Consider the following 27,500-nt stretch of genomic DNA (forward strand, 5'->3'; position numbering starts at 1 on the left):
ATTTGACATCTGTATATTTACACTGAACGTGACGTTAGATGTGACGGCGTTCATCAGCCCGCTTCCTCCGCAGAACAGTCGATGCCCGCGTATGTGAATTTCTCATACAGAGTTGTGTTCACATATGTCTGGAAAAATAAAATGATGCTCTTCAGGTTCAAATCATAATAAAATATTTCTCATTAATGGACTGTGATGAAGATCTGATCCGTTACCTTCCTCTCTTCCAGCATACGATTGAGTGACATCAAAATCTGAGCAAATGAAGGTCTCTCGTACGGTTTTTCTCTCCAACACTGTCTCATCAGCTCATAGCTACACACACACACACACAGAGAGAGAGAGAGAGAGAGAGAGAGAGAGAGAGAGAGAGAAATATTAGGCAAATATCCGCAAAATAAAACAATGTGCATTGAACGTCTGGAAACACCTAAACTCAGGTGACCCGCAGTCACACTATTAAAAAGTCTTGCAATGTCACGAGTGAAAGCGGTGTCCTCTCTCAGATGCTCCAGAGATTTAATCCTGATGTTTCCCTCATCTCAACATTCTTAAACTCTGGACCAGAACAATAATGCCAAACTAATATGATACGGCCAAATTACTGCACACATTATATTATACTGACTATTGGGAAACTCAACAGTAAAGGTTAAAGCTATCTGGCCATAAAAGAGAATAACCCATGACAGGCCATCTGTGCCCAGTGAAACATGAACTGAGAGACACCTAGCCATGTTACAGACATTGTGCGCAGCAAAACCATCATCTGAATCTGTATTCGGATAGAAACACACGTGGGCATCTTTTAATCCAGAAGTGCAACAAAATTCATTAAAACATTTAACTCTCTTACATTTAGGCTATAGCTTCTGTATATAAAGTATGTCTCGGATAGGCCTTTTACTGGGGATTACAAGATTCACATCGATTATCCTGAACACAACACTGCCAAAGAAACATTTTAAACACTTTCTGCTCATTAGGAAGGGTCTGAACATTTCATCCACTAATTATAAAGGATGTTGTGTTATCTGACCATTTCTGTATTTTCTTTGATATATTGTTTTCTCCTGCCGCTGAAGTTAGATCTGTCAAAAAGAGCTGCATAAATGAGAACACTAGTGTGCGATTTATCAAGGCTATAACTCTGAAACGAGTTGATCCGCAGACTGTGTTGATGTTGTCCTCGATGACTTAAACTCAAAAGTTAAACCTGTTATTGATGGCATTTCTCCTGTAACGGTCAGGACGATCACCGGCAGGCGTAAAGCACCTTGAAGAAACACAACGGAAGTGACAGAACGCAAGAAAGCAGAACGGATGTGGTGCGAAACAAAACGGGATGTCCATTATAACATCTATAAAGATGTATTCAGTTTGGAACAAGGCTCAGCTAGACAGACTTTCTTCTCAAACATTATACACAGAAACAACAGCCGCACTCTTTCTGCTGCTGTAGAGACAATAACTAACACACGGTTTCCTGTGAAATGTTCTCTGACAGCGAATGCAACGAGTTTGCATCATTTTTCATGAAGACAATTGATAATATTAGAATGACGAGCAGCTCGTTATCATGTTGAGGTCAGACAGCACCCACCACAAAAACTTCAGAAATTACTCACCATGTCCAATTTTGAGGCAACTGACGGCAAAACCCTGAAGTATAGTACATCAAGAACATCATCTTAAAACCTCGACCTGCTGTATTGACACCCTCCCCACAACATTTGTCAAAAATGTTAATGTCAACTGTCTGGGAAAGATCTGTTAGAAATGGTCAATGCCTCTCTCCTTTCAGGCATGTTTCTGAAGTCCCTGCCATTGTCGAGCCCCTTCTTAAAAAGAGCGATCTGGATAACTCTGTATGAAACAACTACAGACCGATCTCAAATCTTCCTTTCACAGGAAAAATCATTGGAAAGGTTTTTTCAATCAGCTGAACAAATTCTTAAACTCAAATGGCTACTTGGACAATTTCCAATCTGGTTTTCATCACAGAGATGGCGCTTGTAAAGATAATAAATGACGGTATTATATATCTGGGTGCTGCCTTTGATACCGTTGACCACAACATTCTCCTAGATGGATTGAAGAACTGGGTAGGGCTCTCTGGGACGGTCCTCAGCTGGTTCAGATCCCACAAGGCTCAATTCTTGCACCACTCCTGCTCAACATGTATATGCTCCCACTAGACCAAACTATGGAAGAACCAAATTGCGTACCATTGCCATTTCTGTTAATGCATGATTTTCTATAAAGCTGCTTTGAAACGTTGTGTGTTGTGAAAAGTGTAATTATAATTATTTTCATGTTATAATCCGGTGAGATTCGATACACCCAGTTACATAAATGTTCTTTGAGGTAAACATGGCAAAGAAGTCGAGATCCTCGGAATCTGCAGATATAAAAAGACACTTACGGGCTCAAGCGGACACCTCTGGTAGCCCTGCAAGCTGGGGACTTGATTTGGAAGGCGCGACAGGAGAAAAAATCCAGCGTCAACTGTCCAACATCTCGGTGATGCTGACGAAGTTTGTTGCAGACTTGGAAGATCTCGAACGATTACGGCGATGGAAACAAAATTCTCTGAGTTGGTCACATGAGTGGCAGCTGTTGAGAAACGGATCAATTATCTGGAGTTAGCAGAGAGGGAATTATATGCTAATCTGCCTCCATCCAAAACAGACTTGGAACACATTTTGGAAAAAGTGGAAGATATCGAAAATAGGAACCGAAGGAACAATATACGGATTGTTGGAATTCCTGAGCATGAAGATGGCAGAGATATGATGAAATTCCTGGAAGAGCTCTTCCACAGTCTGCTTGACATAACAGGTCATAAGCTGGAAATCGAGTGAGCTCAGAGTCCCGGCTCGCAGATCTGCTGAGGAAGGCAGGCCCCGATCAAATATGGCCAAAAATCTGTGATCATCCGATAAAGATCTAGTGTTGTGCCAGGCGAGGAGGAAAGGAAAACAATCTTGGAAGAATCACAATATTTTCTTGTTCCCGGACTTTCGAATTCGAAACATGATCGGTTCAAGGAATGTAAGAAACTCTTACATCAATGGAAGATCACTTTTGCACTGATGTTTCTGGCCAAACTGAGAATAGACACCACAGATGGTCACAAATTATATTTCTGTCCCACGTGGGAACTGGCTTTAATCGAATCTATGGATGAGTAAAGCATTGGGTGTTTCTCTTGTAAGTGGACAGACTCGCTGTACATAACTCGACTGTCTAAGGAAGCTGGGCACCATTTTAGTTTCTTTTTGGAAATGTTCCTTAACTGATAAAAACAAGACAGAACTAACTTCCTGACGTGATAATCAACAATTTTCTCACCCCCTGCTGATTATTCAGGACCACTTGATTAATTGCGGACTCAATCTGATTCTTTTTAAAACCTTGACCAATAATCACAACCTGGGTTTGATCTGAATTTAACTGCAGAAAATGATATGCCATCCAATTTTTTATATCTACAACACTCTTGAAGAACATTTAAACTAGACAGATCATTGGGATACAATGATGAATAAAACTGTAGGTCATCTGCATAGCGATGGAAATTAATGTGGTGTTTTCAAATCACAGAATCAAGGGACAACATATATTGAGAAAACTAAATTGAGCCTAACAGGCATCCTTGCGGAACCCCACAATTTATAGTTTAAGAGGAGGACATGTAGTCTCCAACAGACACAACAAATTTCCTATTTGACAAATAAGAAACAAACCAGTCTAAAGCCACCCCAGATAAACTGGCTTTCAGTTACAGTAATAGAAACACAACCTCACTATAGAAACACCATAGAAGAACTACTTCACTATAGAAACACTATAGACACACTATAGCAACACAACCTCACTATAGACAGACCTTAGAAACACAACCTACATTTACATTTACATTTATGCATTTGGCAGACGCTTTTATCCAAAGTGACTTACAGTGCAATTATTACAGGGACAATAACCCCGGAGCAACCTGGAGTGAAGTGCCTTGCTCAAAGGCACAATGGTGGTGGCCGTGGGGTTCGAACCTGCAACCTTCTGATTAACAGCCCTGTGCTTTAACCCACTACGCCACCACCACTCCAACCTCACTGTAGAAACACTGTAGAAACACAACCTCACTATAGAAACACTATAGAAACATAACCTCACTATAGAAACACTATAGAAACAAAAACTCACTATAGAAACACTATAGAAACACAAACTCACTATAGAAGCACTATAGAAACACAACCTCACTATAGAAACACTATAGAAACACAAACTCACTATAGACAGACCTTAGAAACACAACCTCACTATAGAAACACCATAGCAACACAACCTCACTATAGACACACTATAGAAACACAACCTCACTATAGAAACACTATAGAAACACAAACTCACTATAGAAACACTATAGAAACACAACCTCACTATAGAAACACTATAGAAACACAAACTCACTATAGAAACACTATAGAAACACAAACTCACTATAGAAACACTATAGAAACACAACCTCACTATAGAAACACCATAGAAACACAACCTCACTATAGACACACTATAGAAACACAACCTCACTATAGAAACACTATAGAAACACAACCTCACTATAGAAACACTACAGAAACACAAACTCACTATAGAAATAGAGTTTCTATAGGGATAGAGTCTTGTATAATCAGGATAAAAGAAGCTACTCTGAGAAGCTGAAAATAAAGTTTTCAGCTAATGACCCTGCATCAGTGTGGAGTGGCCTGAAACAACTTACTAATTACAGGACTCCTACCCCCAACCCTGTGGCGGACCAACAACTGGCTGACGACCTGAATGTGTTCTACTGCAGATTTGAAAGGCCCAATTTCACACCCCACATGCACTCGGACCTTCATTTCACACAACCATTAACACCTCCTGCAATCCCCCTCCTCCCCCCTCCTGCTACACTACCTGCACTCAAGATCTGTGAGGACGATGTGTGCCGTGTCTTTCGGAAGCAAAGGTCAAGGAAGGCTCCAGGACCAGATGGCATCTCACCAGCTTGCCTTCGTTCCTGTGCTAACCAACTGGCCCCCCACTCAGATCTTCAATAGATCACTGGAGCAGTGTGAAGTCCCATGCTGCTTCAAACGCTCCGTTATTATCCCCGTCCCTAAGAAACCTAAAATCACAGGACTTAATGACTACAGACCTGTCACCCTGACATCTGTGGTCATGAAGTCATTTGAGAGACTGGTGTTGGCCCACCTGAAGGACATCACTGGACCCTTTCTGGACCCCCTTAAATTTGCTTATCGAGCAAACAGGTCTGTGGATGATGCAGTCAACATGGGTTTGCATCACGTCCTGCAACATCTGGACAGACCGGGGACATATGTTAGGATCCTTTTTGTGGACTTCAGCTCGGCTTTCAACACAATCATACCAGATATACTCCGGACTAAGTTAAACCAACTCCCTGTTCCCACCTCTACCTGTCAGTGGATTACCAGCTTTCTGACGGACAGGCAGCAGCTTGTGAGGCAGGGAAAATTCACTTCCACCACCTGTACCATCAGCACTGGTGCCCCCCAGGGATGTGTGCTTTCCCCACTACTCTTCTCCCTGTACACCAATGACTGCACCACTAAGGACCCCTCTGTCAGGCTCCTGAAGTTTGCAGACGACACCACTGTCATCGGCCTCATCCGAGATGATGATGAGTCTGCATATAGAAAGGAGGTTGAACGGCTGGCTCACTGGTGCAGTCAAAACAACCTGGAGCTGAACACGCTCAAAACAGTGGAGATGATTGTGGACTTTAGGAGGAACACCCCAACATTGTCCCCCCTCACCATTCTAAACAGCACTGTGGCAGCAGTGGAGTCATTCAGGTTCCTGGGCACTACCATCTCACAGGACCTGAAGTGGGAGATACACATCGACTCCATTGTGAAAAAGGCCCAGCAGAGGTTGTACTTCCTTCGCCAGCTGAGGAAGTTCAACCTGCCACCAGTGCTGCTGAAACAGTTCTACTCAGCAATCATTGGGTCTGTCCTCTGCACTTCAATAACTGTCTGGTTTGGTGCAGCTACGAAATCAGATATCAGAAGACTACAAAGGATAGTTCGGTCTGCTGAGAGGATTATTGGTTGCCCCCTGCCCCCCCTCGAAGAACTGTACACTTCCAGAGTGAGGAAAAAGGCTGGTAAAATCACTCTGGACCCCACTCACCCATCCCACTACCTTTTTGAACTGTTGCCTTCTGGCCGGCGCTTCAGAGCTCTGAACACCAGAACCGTCAGACACAGGAACAGTTTTTTCCCTCAGGCCATCCATCTAATGAACAATTAAATTGCCCCATTGAGCAATAATTATGTGCAATACACAGTTTAATTTTAATTTTAATTTATATTATCCAACATATCCACTTCTGCCATTATTTACATTTCTCTGTACATAATATACAGGTTTTTGTTCTTTATATAACAGATTGTATTAGATTTGCACTATGTGTGTGTATGTGGGGGTGTATGAAGTTGAGTGTATGTACGTATATGTATAATTATTTATTTTGTGTTCTTTTCTGTTTTTAATTACCTATGTCTTCCTGCTGTTTTTGGTATTGTTTGTATTGTTGTAGACTGGAAGCTCCTGTCACCTAGACAAATTCCTTGTATGTGTGAGAATACTTGGCAATAAAGCTGATTAAGATTCTGATTCTGAAACACTATAGAAACACAACCTCACTATAGAAACACTCTAGAAACACAAACTCACTATAGAAACACTATAGAAACACAACCTGACTATAGAAACACTACAGAAACACAAACTCACTATAGAAAAACTCTAGAAACACAACCTCACTATAGAAACACTATAGAAACACAACCTCACTATAGAAACACTATAGAAACACAAACTCACTATAGAAACACTCTAGAAACACAACCTCACTATAGAAACACTATAGAAACACAACCTCACTATAGAAACACTACAGAAACACAAACTCACTATAGAAACACTATAGAAACACAACCTCACTATAGAAACACTATAGAAACACAAACTCACTATAGAAACACTATAGAAACACTCTAGAAACAAAACCTCACTATAGAAACACTATAGAAACACAACCTCACTATAGAAACACTATAGAAACACAACCTCACTATAGAAACACTACAGAAACACAAACTCACTATAGAAACACTATAGAAACACAAACTCACTATAGAAGCACTATAGAAACACTCTAGAAACAAAACCTCACTATAGAAACACAAACTCACTATAGAAACACTATAGAAACACAAACTCACTATAGAAACACTATAGAAACACAAACTCACTATAGAAACACTATAGAAACACAACCTCACTATAGAAACACTATAGAAACTCAACCTCACTATAGAAACACTATAGAAACACAAACTCACTATAGAAACACTATAGAAACACTCTAGAAACACAACCTCACTATAGAAACACTATAGAAACACAAACTCACTATAGAAACACTCTAGAAACACAACCTCACTATAGAAACACTACAGAAACACAACCTCACTATAGAAACACTATAGAAACACAACCTCACTATAGAAACACTATAGAAACACAAACTCACTATAGAAACACTCTAGAAACACAACCTCACTATAGAAACACTCTAGAAACACAAACTCACTATAGAAACACTATAGAAACACAACCTCACTATAGAAACACTCTAGAAACACAACCTCACTATAGAAACACTATAGAAACACAACCTCACTATAGAAACACAACCTCACTATAGAAACACTATAGAAACACAACCTCACTACAGACACACTATAGAAACACAACCTCACTATAGAAACACTATAGAAACACAACCTCACTATAGAAACACTCTAGAAACACAACCTCACTATAGAAACACTATAGAAACACAACCTCACTATAGAAACACTATAGAAACACAACCTCACTATAGAAACACTATAGAAACACAAACCCACTATAGAAACACTATAGAAACACAAACTCACTATATAAACACTATAGAAACACAACCTCACTATAGAAACACTCTAGAAACGCAAACTCACTATAGAAACACTCTAGAAACACAAACTCACTATAGAAACACAAACTCACTATAGAAACACAACCTCACTATAGAAACACTATAGAAACACAAACTCACTATAGAAACAAAAACTCACTATAGAAACAAAAACTCACTATAGAAACACTATAGAAACACAACCTCACTATAGAAACACAACCTCACTATAGAAACACTATAGAAACACTATAGAAACACAACCTCACTATAGAAACACTATAGAAACACAAACTCACTATAGAAACACTATAGAAACACAACCTCACTATAGAAACACTATAGAAACACAAACTCACTATAGAAACACTCTAGAAACACAACCTCACTATAGAAACACAACCTCACTATAGAAACACTCTAGAAACACAACCTCACTATAGAAACACAACCTCACTATATAAACACTCTAGAAACACAACCTCACTATAGAAACACTATAGAAACACAAACTCACTATAGAATCACTATAGAAACAAAAACTCACTATAGAAACAAAAACTCACTATAGAAACACTATAGAAACACAACCTCACTATAGAAACACTATAGAAACACAACCTCACTATAGAAACACTATAGAAACACAAACTCACTATAGAAACACTATAGAAACACAACCTCACTATAGAAACACTATAGAAACACAAACTCACTATAGAAACACTCTAGAAACACAACCTCACTATAGAAACACAACCTCACTATAGAAACACTCTAGAAACACAACCTCACTATAGAAACACTATAGAAACACAACCTCACTATAGAAACACTCTAGAAACACAACCTCACTCTAGAAACACAACCTCACTATAGAAACACTCTAGAAACACAACCTCACTATAGAAACAAAAACTCACTATAGAAACACTATAGAAACACAACCTCACTATAGAAACACAACCTCACTATAGAAACACTCTAGAAACACAAACTCACTATAGAAACACTATAGAAACACAAACTCACTATATAAACACTCTAGAAACACAACCTCACTATAGAAACACTATAGAAACACAAACTCACTATAGAAACACTATAGAAACAAAAACTCACTATAGAAACAAAAACTCACTATAGAAACACTATAGAAACACAACCTCACTATAGAAACACAACCTCACTATAGAAACACTATAGAAACACAAACTCACTATAGAAACACTATAGAAACACAACCTCACTATAGAAACACTATAGAAACACAAACTCACTATAGAAACACCATAGAAACACTATAGAAACACTATAGAAACACAACCTCACTATAGAAACACTATAGAAACACAAACTCACTATAGAAACACTATAGAAACACAACCTCACTATAGAAACACTCTAGAAACACAACCTCACTATAGAAACACAAACTCACTATAGAAACACTATAGAAACAAAACTCACTATAGAAACAAAAACTCACTATAGAAACACTATAGAAACACAACCTCACTATAGAAACACAACCTCACTATAGAAACACTATAGAAACACAAACTCACTATAGAAACACTATAGAAACACAACCTCACTATAGAAACACTATAGAAACACAAACTCACTATATAAACACTCTAGAAACACAACCTCACTATAGAAACACTATAGAAACACAAACTCACTATAGAAACAAAAACTCACTATAGAAACACTATAGAAACACAACCTCACTATAGAAACACAACCTCACTATAGAAACACTATAGAAACACAAACTCACTATAGAAACACTATAGAAACACAACCTCACTATAGAAACACTATAGAAACACAAACTCACTATAGAAACACCATAGAAACACTATAGAAACACTATAGAAACACAACCTCACTACAGAAACACAACCTCACTATAGAAACACTATAGAAACACAAACTCACTATAGAAACACTATAGAAACACAACCTCACTATAGAAACACTATAGAAACACAACCTCACTATAGAAACACTATAGAAACACAAACTCACTATAGAAACACCATAGAAACACTATAGAAACACTATATTTGTCTGTGGACAAACACCCATTGGTTGTTACATTTTTGTGAGGAGAAAAACAGCCCTCTTGCCACGCTATTGTCCTGGGTTGGGACTTAATGCTTGTACTGAATGTGCTACAGATTCCCCATTCGAGCCACTTGACTTTTGTTACTTGCCTTGTCTTCAGTCAAACATGCAAAGGATCTTCAGCAGCAGTTAAAAAACAGCAGTTTTAATATTTTATATTAAAACAGACTCCGCCTTTGGATTCCTTTCGTTGTAACCTCCGTTCTCTTTCACCCTTGTGCTTTTCCTCTGATGTCTCTACCTCTCTTCCATGCAAAATATATTTTCCATCCTGGATGTAAACTCTACCACAGACACACTAAGCTCAACTTTAACAACCTGTCTAGACAGCATCTGTCCTCTCTCCTTTAGGCCAGCACATACTACACTACCCAGCACCTGACTGTCTGATGTCCTTCGTGACCATCGGACTGACCTCAGGGCAGCAGAGAGGAGATGGCGGAAATCTAAATATCCAGCAGATCTGGGTAAGTATCAGTCTCTAATTACAACTTTTTTAGATAACGTTAAATATGCAAAAACTTACAGGCACTTTTCCCACTATATTTAAACAAACTTGAGTAATAGCGCTGCTGAAGAAACCCGCACTTAACCCCACACAGATTGAACACTACAGACAGTCTCTCTCATCCTAAAAGTGCACACTCCACTGAGACTGCCCTGCTGTCTGTCACTGAGTCACTGAAACAAGTGAAAGCTGAATCCAGATCATCCATTCTGATTCTGCTGGACCTTTCTGCTGCCTTTGACACAGTGAACCATCAGATCCTACTCTCCACCCTCTCTACTCTGGGTATTGCAGGAACTGGTATAACTCCTATCTCTCAGGAAGGTCCTTTGAGGTAGCCTGGAGAGGGGAGGTATCCAAGCCACATCAGTTACTTACTGGAGTACCTCAGGGATCAGTGCTTGGGCCACTTCTCTTCTCCATATACACAACATCACTGGGACCCATCATCCAGTCACATGGTTTCTCTTACCACTGCTACTTGTCTTTCCAGCCCGATGACACCACAGTGACCGCTCGAATCACTGCCTGTTTGGCAGACATCTCGGTCTGGATGAAGGAACACCACCTTCAACTCAACCCAGCCAAGACCGAACTCCTCGTCTTTCCAGCCAGCCCTGCTGTTGAACACAACATCACCGTGCAGCTGGATCCAACTACAGTTCCACCTTCCAAAACGGTCAGAAATCTAGGGGTAACCATTGATGATGAGCTACATTTCACAGACCACATCTCAAAGACTGCAAGATCATGTAGATTTACACTCTGCAATATCAGGAAGATAAGATCCTTCCTCTCTGTACATGCCACACAACTGCTCGTTCAGTCCCTTCTCATAACTAGACTGGACTACTGTAACGCTCTCATTGCAGGCCTTCCTGCATGTGCTATTAGACCTCTCCAAATGATCCAGAATGCAGCAGCACGTCTGGTCTTTAATGAACCTAAGAGAGCACATGTTACACCCCTCTTCGTCTCTGTCCACTGGCTGCCGGTTCATGCACGTATTAAATTCAAGGCTCTGATGCTGCACACAAAACAGTCACTGGATCTGCTCCAGCACACCTAAAATCATTTCTGCAAGAGCTACACGCACACCAGAAGTCTGCGGTCGGCTAAGGAACGTCGCCTTGTCATATTAACACAAAGACGCACCAAAACATTTTCTAGGACTTTCAGTTTCATCATCTCACCTTGGTAGAATGACCCTCCCAAATCCATCCGGGAAGCTGAATCACTTTCCGTCTTCAAAAAATGACTTAAAACACACCTTTTCCATGAGCACTTAACCAGTCACTAAAAAAAAACTCTTTAATCTGTCTTGAATATTATTCTGATGATAGTGAAACTCTGTAATGCAGCACTTTTCATAACGCTGTCTCCTTAAGATGATTCGCTTATGCTTTCCTCTTTTGTAAGTGACTTTGGATAAAAGCATCTGCCAAATGTGTAAATGTAAAATATAAATGTACTTTTGATATTTCTCTTAAATTATGTATGTTGTGTTTACTTTGGAGAGAGAGAGAGAAAGAGAGAGAGACATTTGACAAACACTAAAAATTATCAAATGGCGTCAAATTATGGGTCAGATTTATCATGAACTTCAATAAAATAAAAAAAGTCAGAAGGACCAAAAGAGAAACAGATAAAGCAGCTCATGTTTCATGTCACTAATGGTTTTTGTGCTGAGTGGCGATTCAAACTTACACCTCGTCGTCACAGCGGTTCAGCGGTTTCTCCAGTCGATACCCTTGTGGTAGTTTTTCATAGAGCTCGGCACATGTCATACCGCAGTACGGCGTACCACCTGTCAATCAGAAGCCAATCAATCACATCTTCAATGAATATTCACATTCATAATTAGGGGTGTAATAATGCATCAATTACGGAATTAAGAATCGATTATTATTACTTTATTAATACCCAATGTGATATAGATACGTGTCAGATTGCACGAACCTTCGCACAACAGACGTGGAGCACGCAAGATTGAAGGGGAGAAAAGCGCACTTGTGTGAGTGTGTGTGTGTGTGTGTGTGTGTGTGTGTGAGTGTGAGTGAGAGTGTGAATGTGAGAGTGTGTGTGTGTGTGAGTGTGTGTGAATGTGTGTGTGTGAGTGAGAGTGTATGTGTGTGTGAGAGTGTGTGTGAATGTGAGCGTGTGTTTGTGAGTGTGTGTGTGAGTGTGTGTGTGAATGTGTGTGTGTGAGAGTGAGTGTGTGTGTCTGAGTGTGAGTGTGTGTGTGTGAGAGTGCGTGTGTGTGTGTGTGAGTGTGTGAGAGTGTGTGTGTGAGACAGTGTGTGTGTGACAGTGTGTGTGTGTGTGTGTGTGTGTGTGTGAGTGTGAGTGTGAGATGTGTGTGTGTGTGTGTGTGAGAGTGAGTGTGTGTGAATGTGAGCGTGTGTTTGTGAGTGTGTGTGTGAGTGTGTGTGTGAATGTGTGTGTGTGAGAGTGAGTGTGTGTGTCTGAGAGTGAGTGTGTGTGTCTGAGTGTGAGTGTGTGTGTGTGAGAGTGTGTGTGTGTGTGTGTGAGTGTGTGAGAGTGTGTGTGTGAGACAGTGTGTGTGTGTGTGTGTGTGTGTGAGTGTGAGTGTGTATGTGTGTGAGAGTGTGTGTGTGAGACAGTGTGTGTGTGTGTGTGTGAGTGTGTGAGAGTGTGTGTGTGAGACAGTTGTGTGTATGTGTGGAGTCAGGAAGTGTGAGGTGTGTGGAGAGAGTGTGTGTGTGAGACAGTGTGTGTGTGACAGTGTGTGAGTGTGAGTGTGTGTGTGTGTGAGATGTGTGTGGGTGATGCAATGTAATCTTTACGTAAATAATCGTAACTGAATCATTGGCAGTGCAAATATTTACACCCCTTTTCATAATAATATTCATTACAGTAAACAGAATATTCATATAGATTACAGTTGAAGTATCACAAACAGACCTAAGCTCACCACTTCCCACAGCAGAACTCCAAATGACCATCTGAAACGACACCCATCACAGTCACTCACCATAGGAAGTTAAACATAAAGAGATGAAACATATAGAGATGAAACGTATAGAGATGAAACGTATAGAGATGAAACAAAGAGGTGAAACGTATAGAGATGAAACATATAGAGATGAAACGTATAGAGATGAAACAAAGAGGTGAAACGTATAGAGATGAAACGTATAGAGATGAAACATAAAGAGATGAAACGTATAGAGATGAAACATAAAGAGATGAAACATATAGAGATGAAACATAAAGAGATGAAACGTATAGAGATGAAACGTATAGAGATGAAACATATAGAGATGAAACGTATAGAGATGAAACAAAGAGGTGAAACGTATAGAAATGAAACATAAAGAGATGAAACGTATAGAGATGAAACAAAGAGGTGAAACGTATAGATGAAACGTATAGAGATGAAACAAAGAGATGAAACGTACAGAGATGAAACGTATAGAGATGAAACAAAGAGGTGAAACGTATAGAGATGAAACGTATAGAGATGAAACGTATAGAGATGAAACAAAGAGATGAAACGTATAGAGATGAAACATATAGAGATGAAATGTATAGAGATGAAACATATAGAGATGAAACATATATAGGTGAAACGTATAGAGATGAAACAAAGAGGTGAAACGTATAGAGATGAAACAAAGAGATGAAACATATAGAGATGAAACGTATAGAGATGAAACGTATAGAGATGAAACATATAGAGATGAAACATATAGAGATGAAACGTATAGAGATGAAACATATAGAGATGAAACATATAGAGACATATAGAGATGAAACGTATAGAGATGAAACATATAGAGATGAAACGTATAGAGATGAAACGTATAGAGATGAAACATATAGAGATGAAACGTATAGAGATGAAACGTATAGAGAAGAGACTCTTACACGTCACTGTTAGTGGTATAAACACTGTAGTTGAGTGATTCGATGGCCATCCACCTCACAGGTAAACGCCCCTGCAGAGAGACACCGATGTGTGTTCATGTATGGTCAGTTCATTTACAGATGACAATTACAGCCATGTATTGCGTCTTTACCATAGTCTTCTTCACGTACACCTCCTGACCTCTGGACAGGCCGAAGTCAGCAATCTTTGCCACAAAGTTTTCTCCTACCAGGATGTTTCTGGCTGCTAAATCTCTGTGAATAAACTGCAATATAATGCACAGAATGAAACTTTAGCAGTTATACATTTATTATAATTAATTGTGACCCGTATCCACACTTGTCAATGAACTGATGCTTCCAAAGCAACTTGCAGAATATTTACTAGGGTTTAATCAATATATTTACCCTAGTTTAATAACAAAACCACTATTCAGTGTGCAATGGAGGTAGATCACATCAAGAACCAGAAACTGTCCGGCCACACCCCCTACAGACTATATAAATCTGACTTTACATTATCCCGCTTATTACACAAGTACTTGATGTGTTATTTCAGCTTTGTGAGAGTGTTCAACATCAAGGATAAAGAATATTATTAAAAAAAATAATAATAATAATTCAGGCACAGATAGTCACGGTCAATCCGTGTATCATTCCTTCATTTCATATTCAAAAAACCTAACCTTTACAAATCCAACATTAAAAACTAATTATTACCTGTTTTTCATCATTTCAATTTAATTCTCAAGTTAAAAATAGGAAATGAATTTCTTCTGATTGGTCTGTTGATAACTTTGAAGAGTTAAACAGCAGAGGACTTTTATTCTGTCACACAGCATTGATGAAGACGACGTGCAGGTGGACCAATCAGAAGAAAGGGGCGTTTCAGTCCCACCCATATGTGCGAATCGTATATTCAAGCCTTATATAAGTGAAATCAAATAATCAAAACACACAGTCTCTTGGACATTTCTCCACTTTCCTATTTTTAACTTGAGTATTAAATCGAAATTAAATATATATTGGTTTTGTAAATGTAAAAGTCGTTTTGTTTTTCAGATTTTGAATTCCTAATTGAATATGAAATGAATGTATGACACATGAATTATTATAGTATTACCGGTAGTCACTTTTGTTTATGTGTTTTCTAGTATGTGACCATCTTTTTTCCCCTTTCGCCCTTCTGTGGCAATTAATGTATACAAACCCTGCCATTAAACAGAGTTCAATTAAACAATAATCGTATAAAATAAATATTTAACAGGAGAACGCCACCACTGACCAATCACAATCGAGTATTTGTGGAATATTGTACTAAAGACTCTGAACATTTAAATGTCCAGCAGGACGTGTTCTTGCATGTGGACTCATTTAACATCTGTGTGTTTTTGGGTTGGACTCGCCTGCTTCTGGCTCAAGTAGTCCATGCCACGTGCCACATCTGCAGCAAAGTGCAGTAACTGCTGCGACGACAACGTGGACGCGGTGCTGTTAGCGATGGCAAATGCCGGATCCGTCTCCAACACTCGACTCTTACGCAGGAAATCCAGCAGATTTCCATGAGGAGCGAATTCAATGGCCAAATACAGATAACCTGCAATACAATCGTACACTGAGTTTCCTGTATGGTAGAACAGTGTGCTGTACACTGGGTTATATGTTAGGACAGGAAGACTGTTTCGGAGTGTTTTTAAAGAGCACCTCTATGTTCACACGCTCCCAGAAGGTTGATGATATTTGGATGGTGACCCAGTTTACACAAAACCTCCAGTTCCCCTGCAAAGTCTCTGTGATCGTCCTTAGAGGCGTATTCTAACATTAAGACAAAGAATGATACACAACAAGAGAGTGAGTGACATTACATACTATAGCTAGGGATGCCAAACAGATTCATTATTGATCGGCATGTTATTTCATCAATATATTTTTGAGGCATTGATATATTTACATTAGCCGACGTTTAAATTAGAAGTCTAATTTGTGTGCTTTCCAATGGCGTAATAGCTTTGGGAAACCACAAGGGGGAGCCGTTTGCCGTTAGGGGATTCAGTTGCGGTCCAAACTAGATTGTTACGAAAGCTTTTGTAGTTCTTGAGATGAGTTTGCAGGTGAGTGTATGAAACTGGTGTAACTGCACAAACTGAACCATTAGAAATGACAACGTTTATTATGAATTATATGTGAGAGTGGGAGTGGCGTAGTTGCTAAAGCACAGGGCTGTTAATCAGAAGGTTGCTGGTTTGATCCCCACAGTCACCACCATTGTGTCCTTGAGTAAGACACTTAACTCCAGGTTGTTCCGGGGGGATTGTCCCTGTAATAAGTGCTCTGTATAACACATTGGTACTCAGAAGGTTGCTGGTTTGATCCCCACAGTCACCACCATTGTGTCCTTGAGTAAGACACTTAACTCCAGGTTACTCCGGGGGGATTGTCCCTGTAATAAGGGCTCTGTAAGTCGCTTTGGATAAAAGCGTCTGTCAAATGCATAAATGTAAATGTAAATTATATCTGTATTATGAATATATTTTATTTAACTGAAAAAGTTTCATGATTGTAACTGAAACTACATTGTGTTGGATTGAGGAAAAATGCAAATACACAATATCCTCCAGTGATGGTTAGAGTAATTAATGTCCTTTGATAATGTTTTGGGTCTAATTCAATGGAAAACTAAGTGAGTTGCGTTCAATAGCAGAATGTGCAGTTGTCAGTGTGCATACTGTAATAAAACAGAATCGTTTCGGATTTTAAAAATGTTTAGGGAGCTTTACAAAAGTCAATTTGAGATATTTTGTTCATTTTGTTCTAGTCACCTTTCATTCTCTTAATTGCTGCATCCATCCTCAGTCCGTCTTTCTTAATGCGAGCTTTCAACACCTGTCCAAAGTTTCCCTCGCCAATCACGTCCTGGAACTTGATGTCGCTCCACTGGAGAGTCGGATAGGCCACAGACTGACTGGAGTTCTGTTGCTCCTTCGGTGTGTTCAGAGAGCTGAAGTGCACCGCCGGTTCCTCTCTCTGCCAACACACAAATACTGTTTAAACAGAGAACTGCGATGTCACGCTCTCTCCAGATCAGACCCCAGTGTTGCTTTTACTCTTTGACAGTATATGAGAACTCAAATCTCCAAGTACACATTATTTGAACATAAACGTATTCAAAACTTTAGTGTTAACCAGGAGTGTAAGGTAACTGAGTAAAAATACTTGAATCCAGTGCAATTTAAACTGAATACTTGTAATTAATTACATTTCCAAATAAAATATAATACTTTTTACTCCTTACGATTTTTTTAAAGTTGAAAAGTACTCGATGCATTTTTGCAGATCATTTTCTTTCATCGTTCTGGACTGAAGCCGGATTTTAGGACAGATGACGAGAGGTCGGTCATTTCAAACGGAGCGTCGCTGTGTGGACTTCTGAACATCTGCAGAGGCACACTTTCGGATGTGATTTGAGCTTCGGATATGTTGAAATAGACCATGTGACCGCCCGACTGAATGTGATGTAATCATTTTTAATCTACGAGCACGAATGAGAAACACTGACGGCTATTATTCTAAACTTTATTCAAAACGCCTGATACTTCGAGAGATTACACAGTTATCAAGTCAAACATGATCATTCACGTTGCAAATAAATGTATATAAATATACACCGATCAGCCACAACATTAAAAGCACCTGCCTAATATTGTGTAGGCCCTCGTGCCACCACAGTGCCAACCCCTATAAATTCCAGAGACTGTTGTGCCAGCCCGTCTGACACCAACAATCATGGCACGCTCCAAATCACTGACATCACATGTTTCCCCATTCTAATGGTTGATGTGAACCTCAACTGAAGCTCCTGACCCGTATCTGCATGATTTTATGCACTGCTGTCACACGATTGGCTGATTAGATAATCACATGGATGATTGTTGGTTTGAGTATTTCTGGGATTAACAGTAATTCCAATAAAAGTCTTTCTTTTGTTTTGAAAATCAGTCAATTTAAATACAACTGTAATCTGTAATAATTATAATAATAATAATTATTATTACGTTTTAGAATTTTTCTATTTAATACTCAGGGTTTGAAGGGTTACTTTTGAAATGTATCACACTACAGATTACAGATTACATGATGTAAAATGTAATTTGTAATGTATTCTGTTAGATTACTCAAGGTCAGTAATGTAATCTAAATACTTTGGATTACTTCAGCACTGGTAGATTTTTTCACTTGTTTTGACTATAAAAACTAAAAATACATATTAAAAAACATTTTGTGAAAAACACAAATATCTTATGCAGTGTTATTTCTAAAACAAGATTAATCAAATTGATCTTTTAAGGATTTTTAGAGAATTCTACAGGAAAACGATATAAAAATATATAAGTTTAAAAGCTAAAGCAGTTTAAAAAGCTAAAATGTGATTCAAATCATAAAGCAAAATCTAAAATGAAGTTCAGTATCCTATATAGGGTGAATATATATGAAGAGGACCCCTCTCTCAGTTTGCTTCATATATTTTTGAGTTACATTATGTTTACATGTCAACAAAATTCTGGCGAGTAAAAACTAAAATTGACTAGCCAATGACGATTCGTTCTCCAACATGATCGTAGAGGGATGTATCGGATCATCTACGGAGAATACAGAGTTCAAACACACGCAGAGTCAACGGTAATAACACACACCGTGATGTTGTGAAAGGCCTGCTCGATGCGTCTCTGATAGGTGGCTCTCTTCAGCTGCAGTACGATACAGAACGCCAGCAGAATGGTGATGCACGTCATTCCAGCAGAACACAGTATAGCATAGAAGAGCATGTTGCCATGACCCCTGAACCCAAACAAGTCTGAAACACAACATAAACAACATGATGATACACATATTACAGAGCCTAAAACTGTTTCAGTTCACTTGTGTTGAAAAGGCTCAGTTTTGTGACTATTCGATATATCTTCCCCAGCAGAGGGCGCGTGACCTTCCCAGCGTATGTATGTGCACTTTATGTTCAAGACAGAGAAATAGATTTAAGTGTTTTCAATGGCAGTTATCATGAAAACTCCTTAATGTGGATTGGGCTCTAATTGGTCAAGAGGTCATTTGAAATCTATGTGAAGTCCACAAGACGGCAAGGGTACACACTAGATGCACCCTATTGAGAGAACACTACACCGGTGCAGTCTACAACACAGTTCTTGACCAATCATGGACAGACAGGAGTTTGGTGGTAAAGAATAATATGGCAGAGAAGAAGTTTATAATACAGTCCTTTACCCAGAACCTAACATCTTCCTTCACATGTCACTAATATTTAGGCTTGCCCAAGAGCACGTTCTCATAACTGATACACCCTCATGGACTGTAAGAGCTCACATTAGGTTTTGAGGAGGACATCATGAGGCATTTAGGAAAGGACATTCATTAACTTATTTAAAGGGATTGCAATACTAAATGTTTCCAATAAAACAAAACCTGTCCTGAGATCAGATTGCGGCTCAATGTAGGACTCGTTGTTTTGAGACGTTTAAGATTTTCTGAGCTCTGAAGAAACTATGAAAGATCAGATTATGTGTCATAAGGAACGGTTTTAACTCATAACATTAAAGCACAGCTACTGACGTGAGCTCTCCTGTGGCGTCGAGGTCTTGAGGCTGAACTGCGGCCTCTCTGCGCTCTCTCCCATGTTGTTGATGCTCCAGATCTCCAGCTTGTAGGTGGTTTCGGCTCTCAGACCCCTTAGCTGGAACTGCATGTTGGTCTGCTCCACCTGCACGCCGAGCTCCACCTGCTGGCTGTAATCGGACCACCCCATCTGCTCGTAACGAATGATCACTCTGGAGATGGAGTGACCTTCCACAACTGACCAGGTGATGGCGGCGGAGGAGTCGCTAATGTTGCAGGTGGAGATATTATCAGGAGGGGGTGGAAGCTCTGATGGAGAGACGTAAAGAGACATTTCAGAGCAGACAGAGATTCGGCCAGGACAAAAACACCAGCTCACCAGCCTCACAGGTTTTGGATACTGGACCCCATCATTGTGTGCTTGTGTCCCCATCATGCCTCTAAACTAACTGAACAAGCAAAACTGCCTTCCTCAACCAGTTTCACTAAAAAGACCAAGCTGGTCGACCGGCCTTGTCAGCTATGTTTTGTGTAACCAGCAGAAACCAGCATGGAAATTCCCACTGGTCTGAGCTGGTGATTTTAATCAGGGGAGTCCTGGAGAGCAAATTAGGGCGTGTTTGCAGTTGTAAGGACACTTGAGTAACAATAGCAATTGCAACATCTAGCCATTAGCTTGAAGATAATGTAAGTCCTTACGGTCGCTCAATGTCCAGGCAGTGACGGTGCGACAGGGCTGTTCTGTGGAGCTGGTGGCCATCTTCACCTTACACTGGTATTTGTTTCTGGGTTTCAGCTCATTTAGATGAAGGCCAGAGGAGTTCGACGCAAGCTTGAAGCTCCACGCGGTCTCTGATGAATCCTCCTGATGACACTCAACCTCATAACCCCAGTTCTCTTCAGTCGGAGTCGAGTCCCACGACAGAGCCAGCTCGGTCTGACTGACGGCTGTTAGTTTCACTTCCATCAGCAACTCTGCGAACTCAAGACATGTTATCATCTCTCCATATGATAGGATCAATGTTATGATGTGATTGTTTGAGCATTCTCACCAAGCATCTGTGTGGAGAAAGTCGCTTCAGGTCCAGGTTTGCCGGTTCCGCCCGCTCCATGGCGACTCAGCTGCACATATGTGGTGTACTGGGTCATGGGTGACAGATTGTCCAGCCTCACCAGAGATCCACTCACTGTTAAACACACATGGACATCAGAATTATTCTCTTATCTACTCAAGGCCGTCATGTTTCCCAGAAATACAGTTCTGTGTTCTCCTGTGGGTCAGCTGGCAGCGTGTGACGCCAGCAACATGAACACACCTAACCCCCGGGAAATGAACTTCATCAACATGATGAGCGCTTCATAAGACACAGATATGTTCATGAAAAGTACTTGATGAAAACAATTGAACAAAATATAAATAAGCAAAAGACTTTCTATTTTGTTAAATACTTCGTCCTTCGTTTTGCTCTGAGTAACAAAACATTTCTCTTGTAGAAGATCCCCCACCATGAGGTCAGCACACACATGAGGTCAGTGATTCATTTCCCCCCGCGCTTTCAGAACGATGACCTCACCCGCATTGTTCTGACTAATCAGAATAATCAGAAGAAATATGTTTCGCTCATCAGATTTCTATCACTTCTTTAATCTACTGCACAATGGAAATATTTATTAAGCTTCATAGTTTGTCCAGAGCAGGAAGTCACCCATGAGCTCTGATGGAAAGTATTTTTAGATTTGAATCCACTGACAGCACGAGTTATCTTTCTTAGAAACACTTGTTAAAGAACATTTACCCTCAGTGGATTTCCATGTGGATGCGCAGGCTGGTTTATAGATGAGCTTGACCGAGGTGAGAGGTCCGTCTCCTGTGTACAGATCCACATTCACCAGCACCAGCAGATGGTACTGCCCGCTGTCCTTCAGAAGAGGGGCACTGTGCGGTTTAGGTGGAACTGTAACAACCATCAAGTGAGAGTTCATTACTGATGTACAAATCAAGTCAGCTGATTTCCTGTGAAGTTGTTGTTTCTGCGTCAGTATTAATGAGAAAATAAAGTTTCCCAAAGACTTCAGACGCTCTACATTTGAAGTTACTCAGTCTCACCTTTGACCTTTACCATGAATCCTTTCTCCTCCAGAACGGTTTTGGTTTTCAGCTGACACAGCCATCGCCCAGCGTCAGATACGGTGATCTTTTCCACTCTGAACACGGATGTTGTCTGATCATTATGTGTGTGCGTGTCCACAGCCTGACAATCAGAATCACATGATCAATGATCAATCACACACAGCACCCGTTGCACAAACGGTCATGTGACTCACATTGATGGTAGTTTTATCTGGTTTCAGCAGTGTAATTTCAGCATGTAATGGAGCGGGTTGACCCGATGCGGAGCAGTTAACAGTGTAAAGGACTCCGGCGTTGAGTTCAGTGTCTCTCGGACTGCTGGTGATGACAGCTCTCACATCTATCAGACAAACCACAAAAACACTTCAGAACACAGATTCAGCTTCCAGAAACACACGTGTGACATGTCATGACATTTTAAATCATTTTCACCTTGTTTGTCACAACGAGCTCCATGCCGGCCTGCACACACACACCCTCTGAAGCGATCGCACTCCACTCCTCGTTCACACACACACTTCTGTTTACAACCGGCGCCGTAGAAGCCCGCCGGACACGCTGCAATTACACGAACACACCTGTCCTCAATATATCAACACTACAATAATCATAAATGAGAGAAAGCACTAAATATTACAATCCTTTCATTCTAACTTCACATAAATATACAAATGAAACAGTATTTTCCGTTTCATTTGTATCACACACACTCTATGCACAAAATACCACCTGTAACAAAACAAGTGTGTTACATTAATAAAAGTGTTCAGACCGTTCAATGAATAGCACTACATAAATCAACTAATTAATCAGAGATGAAGTTATTTCAATTAAATGACTCACCGTCAGTGCAGTTAAATCCGCTCCATCCCGCGGCACACGAGCAGCCGTACGGATCTCTGAGACAGAAGACGAGAGCGCGACACTGTCCGTCTTCACAACGCTCCTTACAGCTGCTGCCGTAACGCCCCTCACCGCACACTGTCCAACACACACAACACTTCTGAACACATCTCTCATGAACACCCCTCAATCAACACACTCATTAAGAAACACTACTGATCTCTATTTGCACACATCTCTCATGAACACCCCTCAATCAACACACTCATTAAGAAAAACTACTGATCTCTATTTGCACACATCTCTCATGAACCCCCCTCAATCAACACACTCATTAAGAAACACTACTGATCTCTATTTGCACACATCTCTCATGAACACCCCTCAATCAACACACTCATTAAGAAACACTACTGATCTCTATTTGCACACATCTCTCATGAACACCCCTCAATCAACACACTCATTAAGAAAAACTACTGATCTCTATTTGCACACATCTCTCATGAACACCCCTCAATCAACACACTCATTAAGAAAAACTACTGATCTCTATTTGCACACATCTCTCATGAACACCCCTCAATCAACACACTCACTAAGAAAAACTACTGATCTCTATTTGCACACATCTCTCATGAACACCCCTCAATCAACACACTCACTAAGAAAAACTACTGATCTCTATTTGCACACATCTCTCATGAACACCCCTCAATCAACACACTCACTAAGAAAAACTACTGATCTCTATTTTCACACATCTCTCTTGAACACCCCTCAATCAACACACTCATTAAGAAACACTACTGATCTCTATTTGCACACATCTCTCATGAACACCCCTCAATCAACACACTCATTAAGAAAAACTACTGATCTCTATTTGCACACATCTCTCTTGAACACCCCTCAATCAACACACTCATTAAGAAACACTACTGATCTCTATTTGCACACATCTCTCATGAACACCCCTCAATCAACACACTCATTAAGAAACACTACTGATCTCTATTTGCACACATCTCTCATGAACACCCCTCAATCAACACACTCACTAAGAAAAACTACTGATCTCTATTTGCACACATCTCTCTTGAACACCCCTCAATCAACACACTCAATCAACACACTCATTAAGAAACACTACTGATCTCTATTTGCACACATCTCTCATGAACACCCCTCAATCAACACACTCACTAAGAAACACTACTGATCTCTATTTGCACACATCTCTCATGAACACCCCTCAATCAACACACTCACTAAGAAAAACTACTGACCTCTATTTGCACACATCTCTCATGAACACCCCTCAATCAACACACTCACTAAGAAAAACCACTGATCTCTATTTGCACACATCTCTCTTGAACACCCCTCAATCAACACACTCACTAAGAAACACCACTGATCTCTATTTGCACACATCTCTCATGAACACCCCTCAATCAACACACTCACTAAGAAAAACCACTGATCTCTATTTTCACACTTCTCTCATGAACACCCCTCAATCAACACACTCATTAAGAAAAACCACTGATCTCTATTTTCACACATCTCTCATGAACACCCCTCAATCAACACACTCATTAAGAAAAACCACTGATCTCTATTTTCACACTTCTCTCATGAACACCCCTCAATCAACACACTCATTAAGAAAAACCACTGATCTCTATTTTCACACATCTCTCATGAACACCCCTCAATCAACACACTCATTAAGAAAAACCACTGATCTCTATTTTCACACTTCTCTCATGAACACCCCTCAATCAACACACTCATTAAGAAAAACCACTGATCTCTATTTGCACACATCTCTCATGAACACCCCTCAATCAACACACTCACTAAGAAACACCACTGATCTCTATTTGCACACATCTCTCTTGAACACCCCTCAATCAACACACTCACTAAGAAACACCACTGATCTCTATTTGCACACATCTCTCATGAACCCCCCTCAATCAACACACTCACTAAGAAACACCACTGATCTCTATTTGCACACATCTCTCATGAACACCCCTCAATCAACACACTCACTAAGAAACACCACTGATCTCTATTTGCACACATCTCTCATGAACCCCCCTCAATCAACACACTCATTAAGAAACACCACTGATCTCTATTTGCACACATCTCTCATGAACCCCCCTCAATCAACACACTCATTAAGAAACACCACTGATCTCTATTTGCAAACATCTCTCATGAACCCCCCTCAATCAACACACTCATTAAGAAACACCACTGATCTCTATTTGCACACATCTCTCATGAACCCCCCTCAATCAACACACTCATTAAGAAACACCACTGATCTCTATTTGCACACATCTCTCATGAACCCCCCTCAATCAACACACTCATTAAGAAACACCACTGATCTCTATTTGCACACATCTCTCATGAACCCCCCTCAATCAACACACTCACTAAGAAAAACCACTGATCTCTATTTGCACACATCTCTCTTGAACACCCCTCAATCAAACTCATTAAGAAACACTACTGATCTCTATTTTCACACATCTCTCTTGAACACCCCTCAATCAACACACTCATTAAGAAAAACGACTGATCTCTATTTGCACACATCTCTCTTGAACACCCCTCAATCAACACACTCACTAAGAAAAACCACTGATCTCTATTTGCACACATCTCTCTTGAACACCCCTCAATCAACACACTCACTAAGAAAAACGACTGATCTCTATTTGCACACATCTCTCTTGAACACCCCTCAATCAACACACTCATTTGCACACATTTAAGCAATATTTAAAAACACTTGTGGTGTCCCCAAAGTCGACCCTGATCCATCACAACAATCTCTTCCTAAAATAATCTCAATAAATCACAAATATGAGGCATTATTGTCCTTAAACTTGATATATTAAAAAAAGGGATTATTGGATTGTAAACATGAATAGAAATAAAAGCATTTCTTTTACTAATGAGCATCTTGTGTAATGTCTAACTGATCAATCCTGTCAAATCTCAGACGGCACAAAACAAGATATTATAAGACTCATTGTTTATCCCACAGTATGTTGAAACTCTGAGAATAAGCACGTGCTTTCATATGAGTTGTGCAGGTGCACGAGGACAGAACGGTTGCTGTAATGAACGAGACGTGCAGTTACCGATTTCACACGTGGCTCCTTTGAATCCCGGAGGACAGATACATTCTCCTGTTCCATCATGACACACGCCTCCATTAACACACGGTGGACACGAGTTTGAACAATTCACTCCCCAGAAACCCGCCTTACAACCTGTTCACAACAATAAATAACATTTATACAACCTTTAGTACAAAACTGCCGCCACAAATGTTTAATATTCAAATGTTTAATATTAAACGTTATACTATCAAATGAAGGAGAAGACATCATGACATCTAATGAGTGTTTAAAGAAGAGTTGTTGTTCGTACTTCGCACTATCAGTCGTGTTATTGTAGAACTGAACGGAACATTAGAAATATAATTGATGGTATAAATGCCGGCATGAATGTGTGCTGCGGCGTTGGTTATCGGGTAATGAATGATGTCCTGCATGTCGTCTTTCGGTGACGTGTGCAAATAATTTCCTGCAAAAACAAAACAACAACAAAAACTACAATATTACTGATATTGTTGAAAAATAACTGGAAATACAATAATTCATAATCATAAAGTGTGTTTTTATACAGAGGGTTTTCTATACATACACACTTTTCACGAGATGTTACTTAATCTGATATTAAAAGAATAATGTCATCATTTATTCAAACTCATGTCGTTCCAAACCTGAATGTCATTCTGTCACTTTCACTGTATGAAAGATGTAGTGACTGAAAATACAGTCTAACATCTGATATTGTGTCCCACACAAGAAATAAATCACACAGATTAGGAACAACATGAGTTTGAGTAAATGATGACATCTGTGTCCTCATACCATTTTTATAGATCACCGTGTCCTCTGGTAAATGTGTCTTTTTGGTGTACGAGATGTTGACATCATCGCCTTCATTAACTGTCACCGTCATTAATTCAGGCAGGAATGAAGCTGAAATCAAATCAAATGAGTATTTATTACAAATATGAATCTCATCAATCTGTTTATAACTGTAAATCATTTTAATAAGAGGGTTAGCGGAGTGGCTCATTTCCATGTGCACTTTTAATGGGATTATCAATGAAGCTCTTGTGAAACTGAATAAACACACAGAAACCAGCAATAAAATCCATCAACATTCATCTGATGAAAGGATTTATTACCTTCATT

General features: G+C 39.9%; 1 protein-coding gene across 1 annotated transcript in view; it reads right to left on the reverse strand.

Annotated features, from left to right (window-relative positions):
- tek (TEK tyrosine kinase, endothelial) overlaps nucleotides 1–27,500 on the reverse strand; it is a 34,397-nt gene that overhangs the window by 648 nt on the left and 6,249 nt on the right. The window contains exons 2-23 of the mRNA XM_052100634.1: nucleotides 27,494–27,500; nucleotides 27,171–27,281; nucleotides 26,665–26,820; nucleotides 26,373–26,504; nucleotides 23,200–23,337; nucleotides 22,789–22,914; nucleotides 22,551–22,696; nucleotides 22,333–22,477; nucleotides 22,022–22,180; nucleotides 21,278–21,412; nucleotides 20,925–21,200; nucleotides 20,223–20,534; nucleotides 19,292–19,452; nucleotides 17,420–17,624; nucleotides 16,305–16,415; nucleotides 16,007–16,197; nucleotides 14,753–14,866; nucleotides 14,601–14,671; nucleotides 13,635–13,675; nucleotides 12,417–12,516; nucleotides 216–315; nucleotides 1–128 (exon numbers count right to left, since the gene is read on the reverse strand). The exon at nucleotides 1–128 is cut by the window's left edge and continues 648 nt beyond it; the exon at nucleotides 27,494–27,500 is cut by the window's right edge and continues 296 nt beyond it. Of these exons, the coding sequence (XP_051956594.1) occupies nucleotides 54–128; nucleotides 216–315; nucleotides 12,417–12,516; nucleotides 13,635–13,675; nucleotides 14,601–14,671; nucleotides 14,753–14,866; nucleotides 16,007–16,197; nucleotides 16,305–16,415; nucleotides 17,420–17,624; nucleotides 19,292–19,452; nucleotides 20,223–20,534; nucleotides 20,925–21,200; nucleotides 21,278–21,412; nucleotides 22,022–22,180; nucleotides 22,333–22,477; nucleotides 22,551–22,696; nucleotides 22,789–22,914; nucleotides 23,200–23,337; nucleotides 26,373–26,504; nucleotides 26,665–26,820; nucleotides 27,171–27,281; nucleotides 27,494–27,500 (3,012 nt within the window). The 3' untranslated portion in view covers nucleotides 1–53. The remainder of the gene's footprint in view (nucleotides 129–215; nucleotides 316–12,416; nucleotides 12,517–13,634; nucleotides 13,676–14,600; nucleotides 14,672–14,752; nucleotides 14,867–16,006; nucleotides 16,198–16,304; nucleotides 16,416–17,419; nucleotides 17,625–19,291; nucleotides 19,453–20,222; nucleotides 20,535–20,924; nucleotides 21,201–21,277; nucleotides 21,413–22,021; nucleotides 22,181–22,332; nucleotides 22,478–22,550; nucleotides 22,697–22,788; nucleotides 22,915–23,199; nucleotides 23,338–26,372; nucleotides 26,505–26,664; nucleotides 26,821–27,170; nucleotides 27,282–27,493) is intronic.

This window comes from Xyrauchen texanus, chromosome 3 (assembly GCF_025860055.1).
Source record: "Xyrauchen texanus isolate HMW12.3.18 chromosome 3, RBS_HiC_50CHRs, whole genome shotgun sequence".
NCBI classification, from domain to species: domain Eukaryota; kingdom Metazoa; phylum Chordata; class Actinopteri; order Cypriniformes; family Catostomidae; genus Xyrauchen; species Xyrauchen texanus.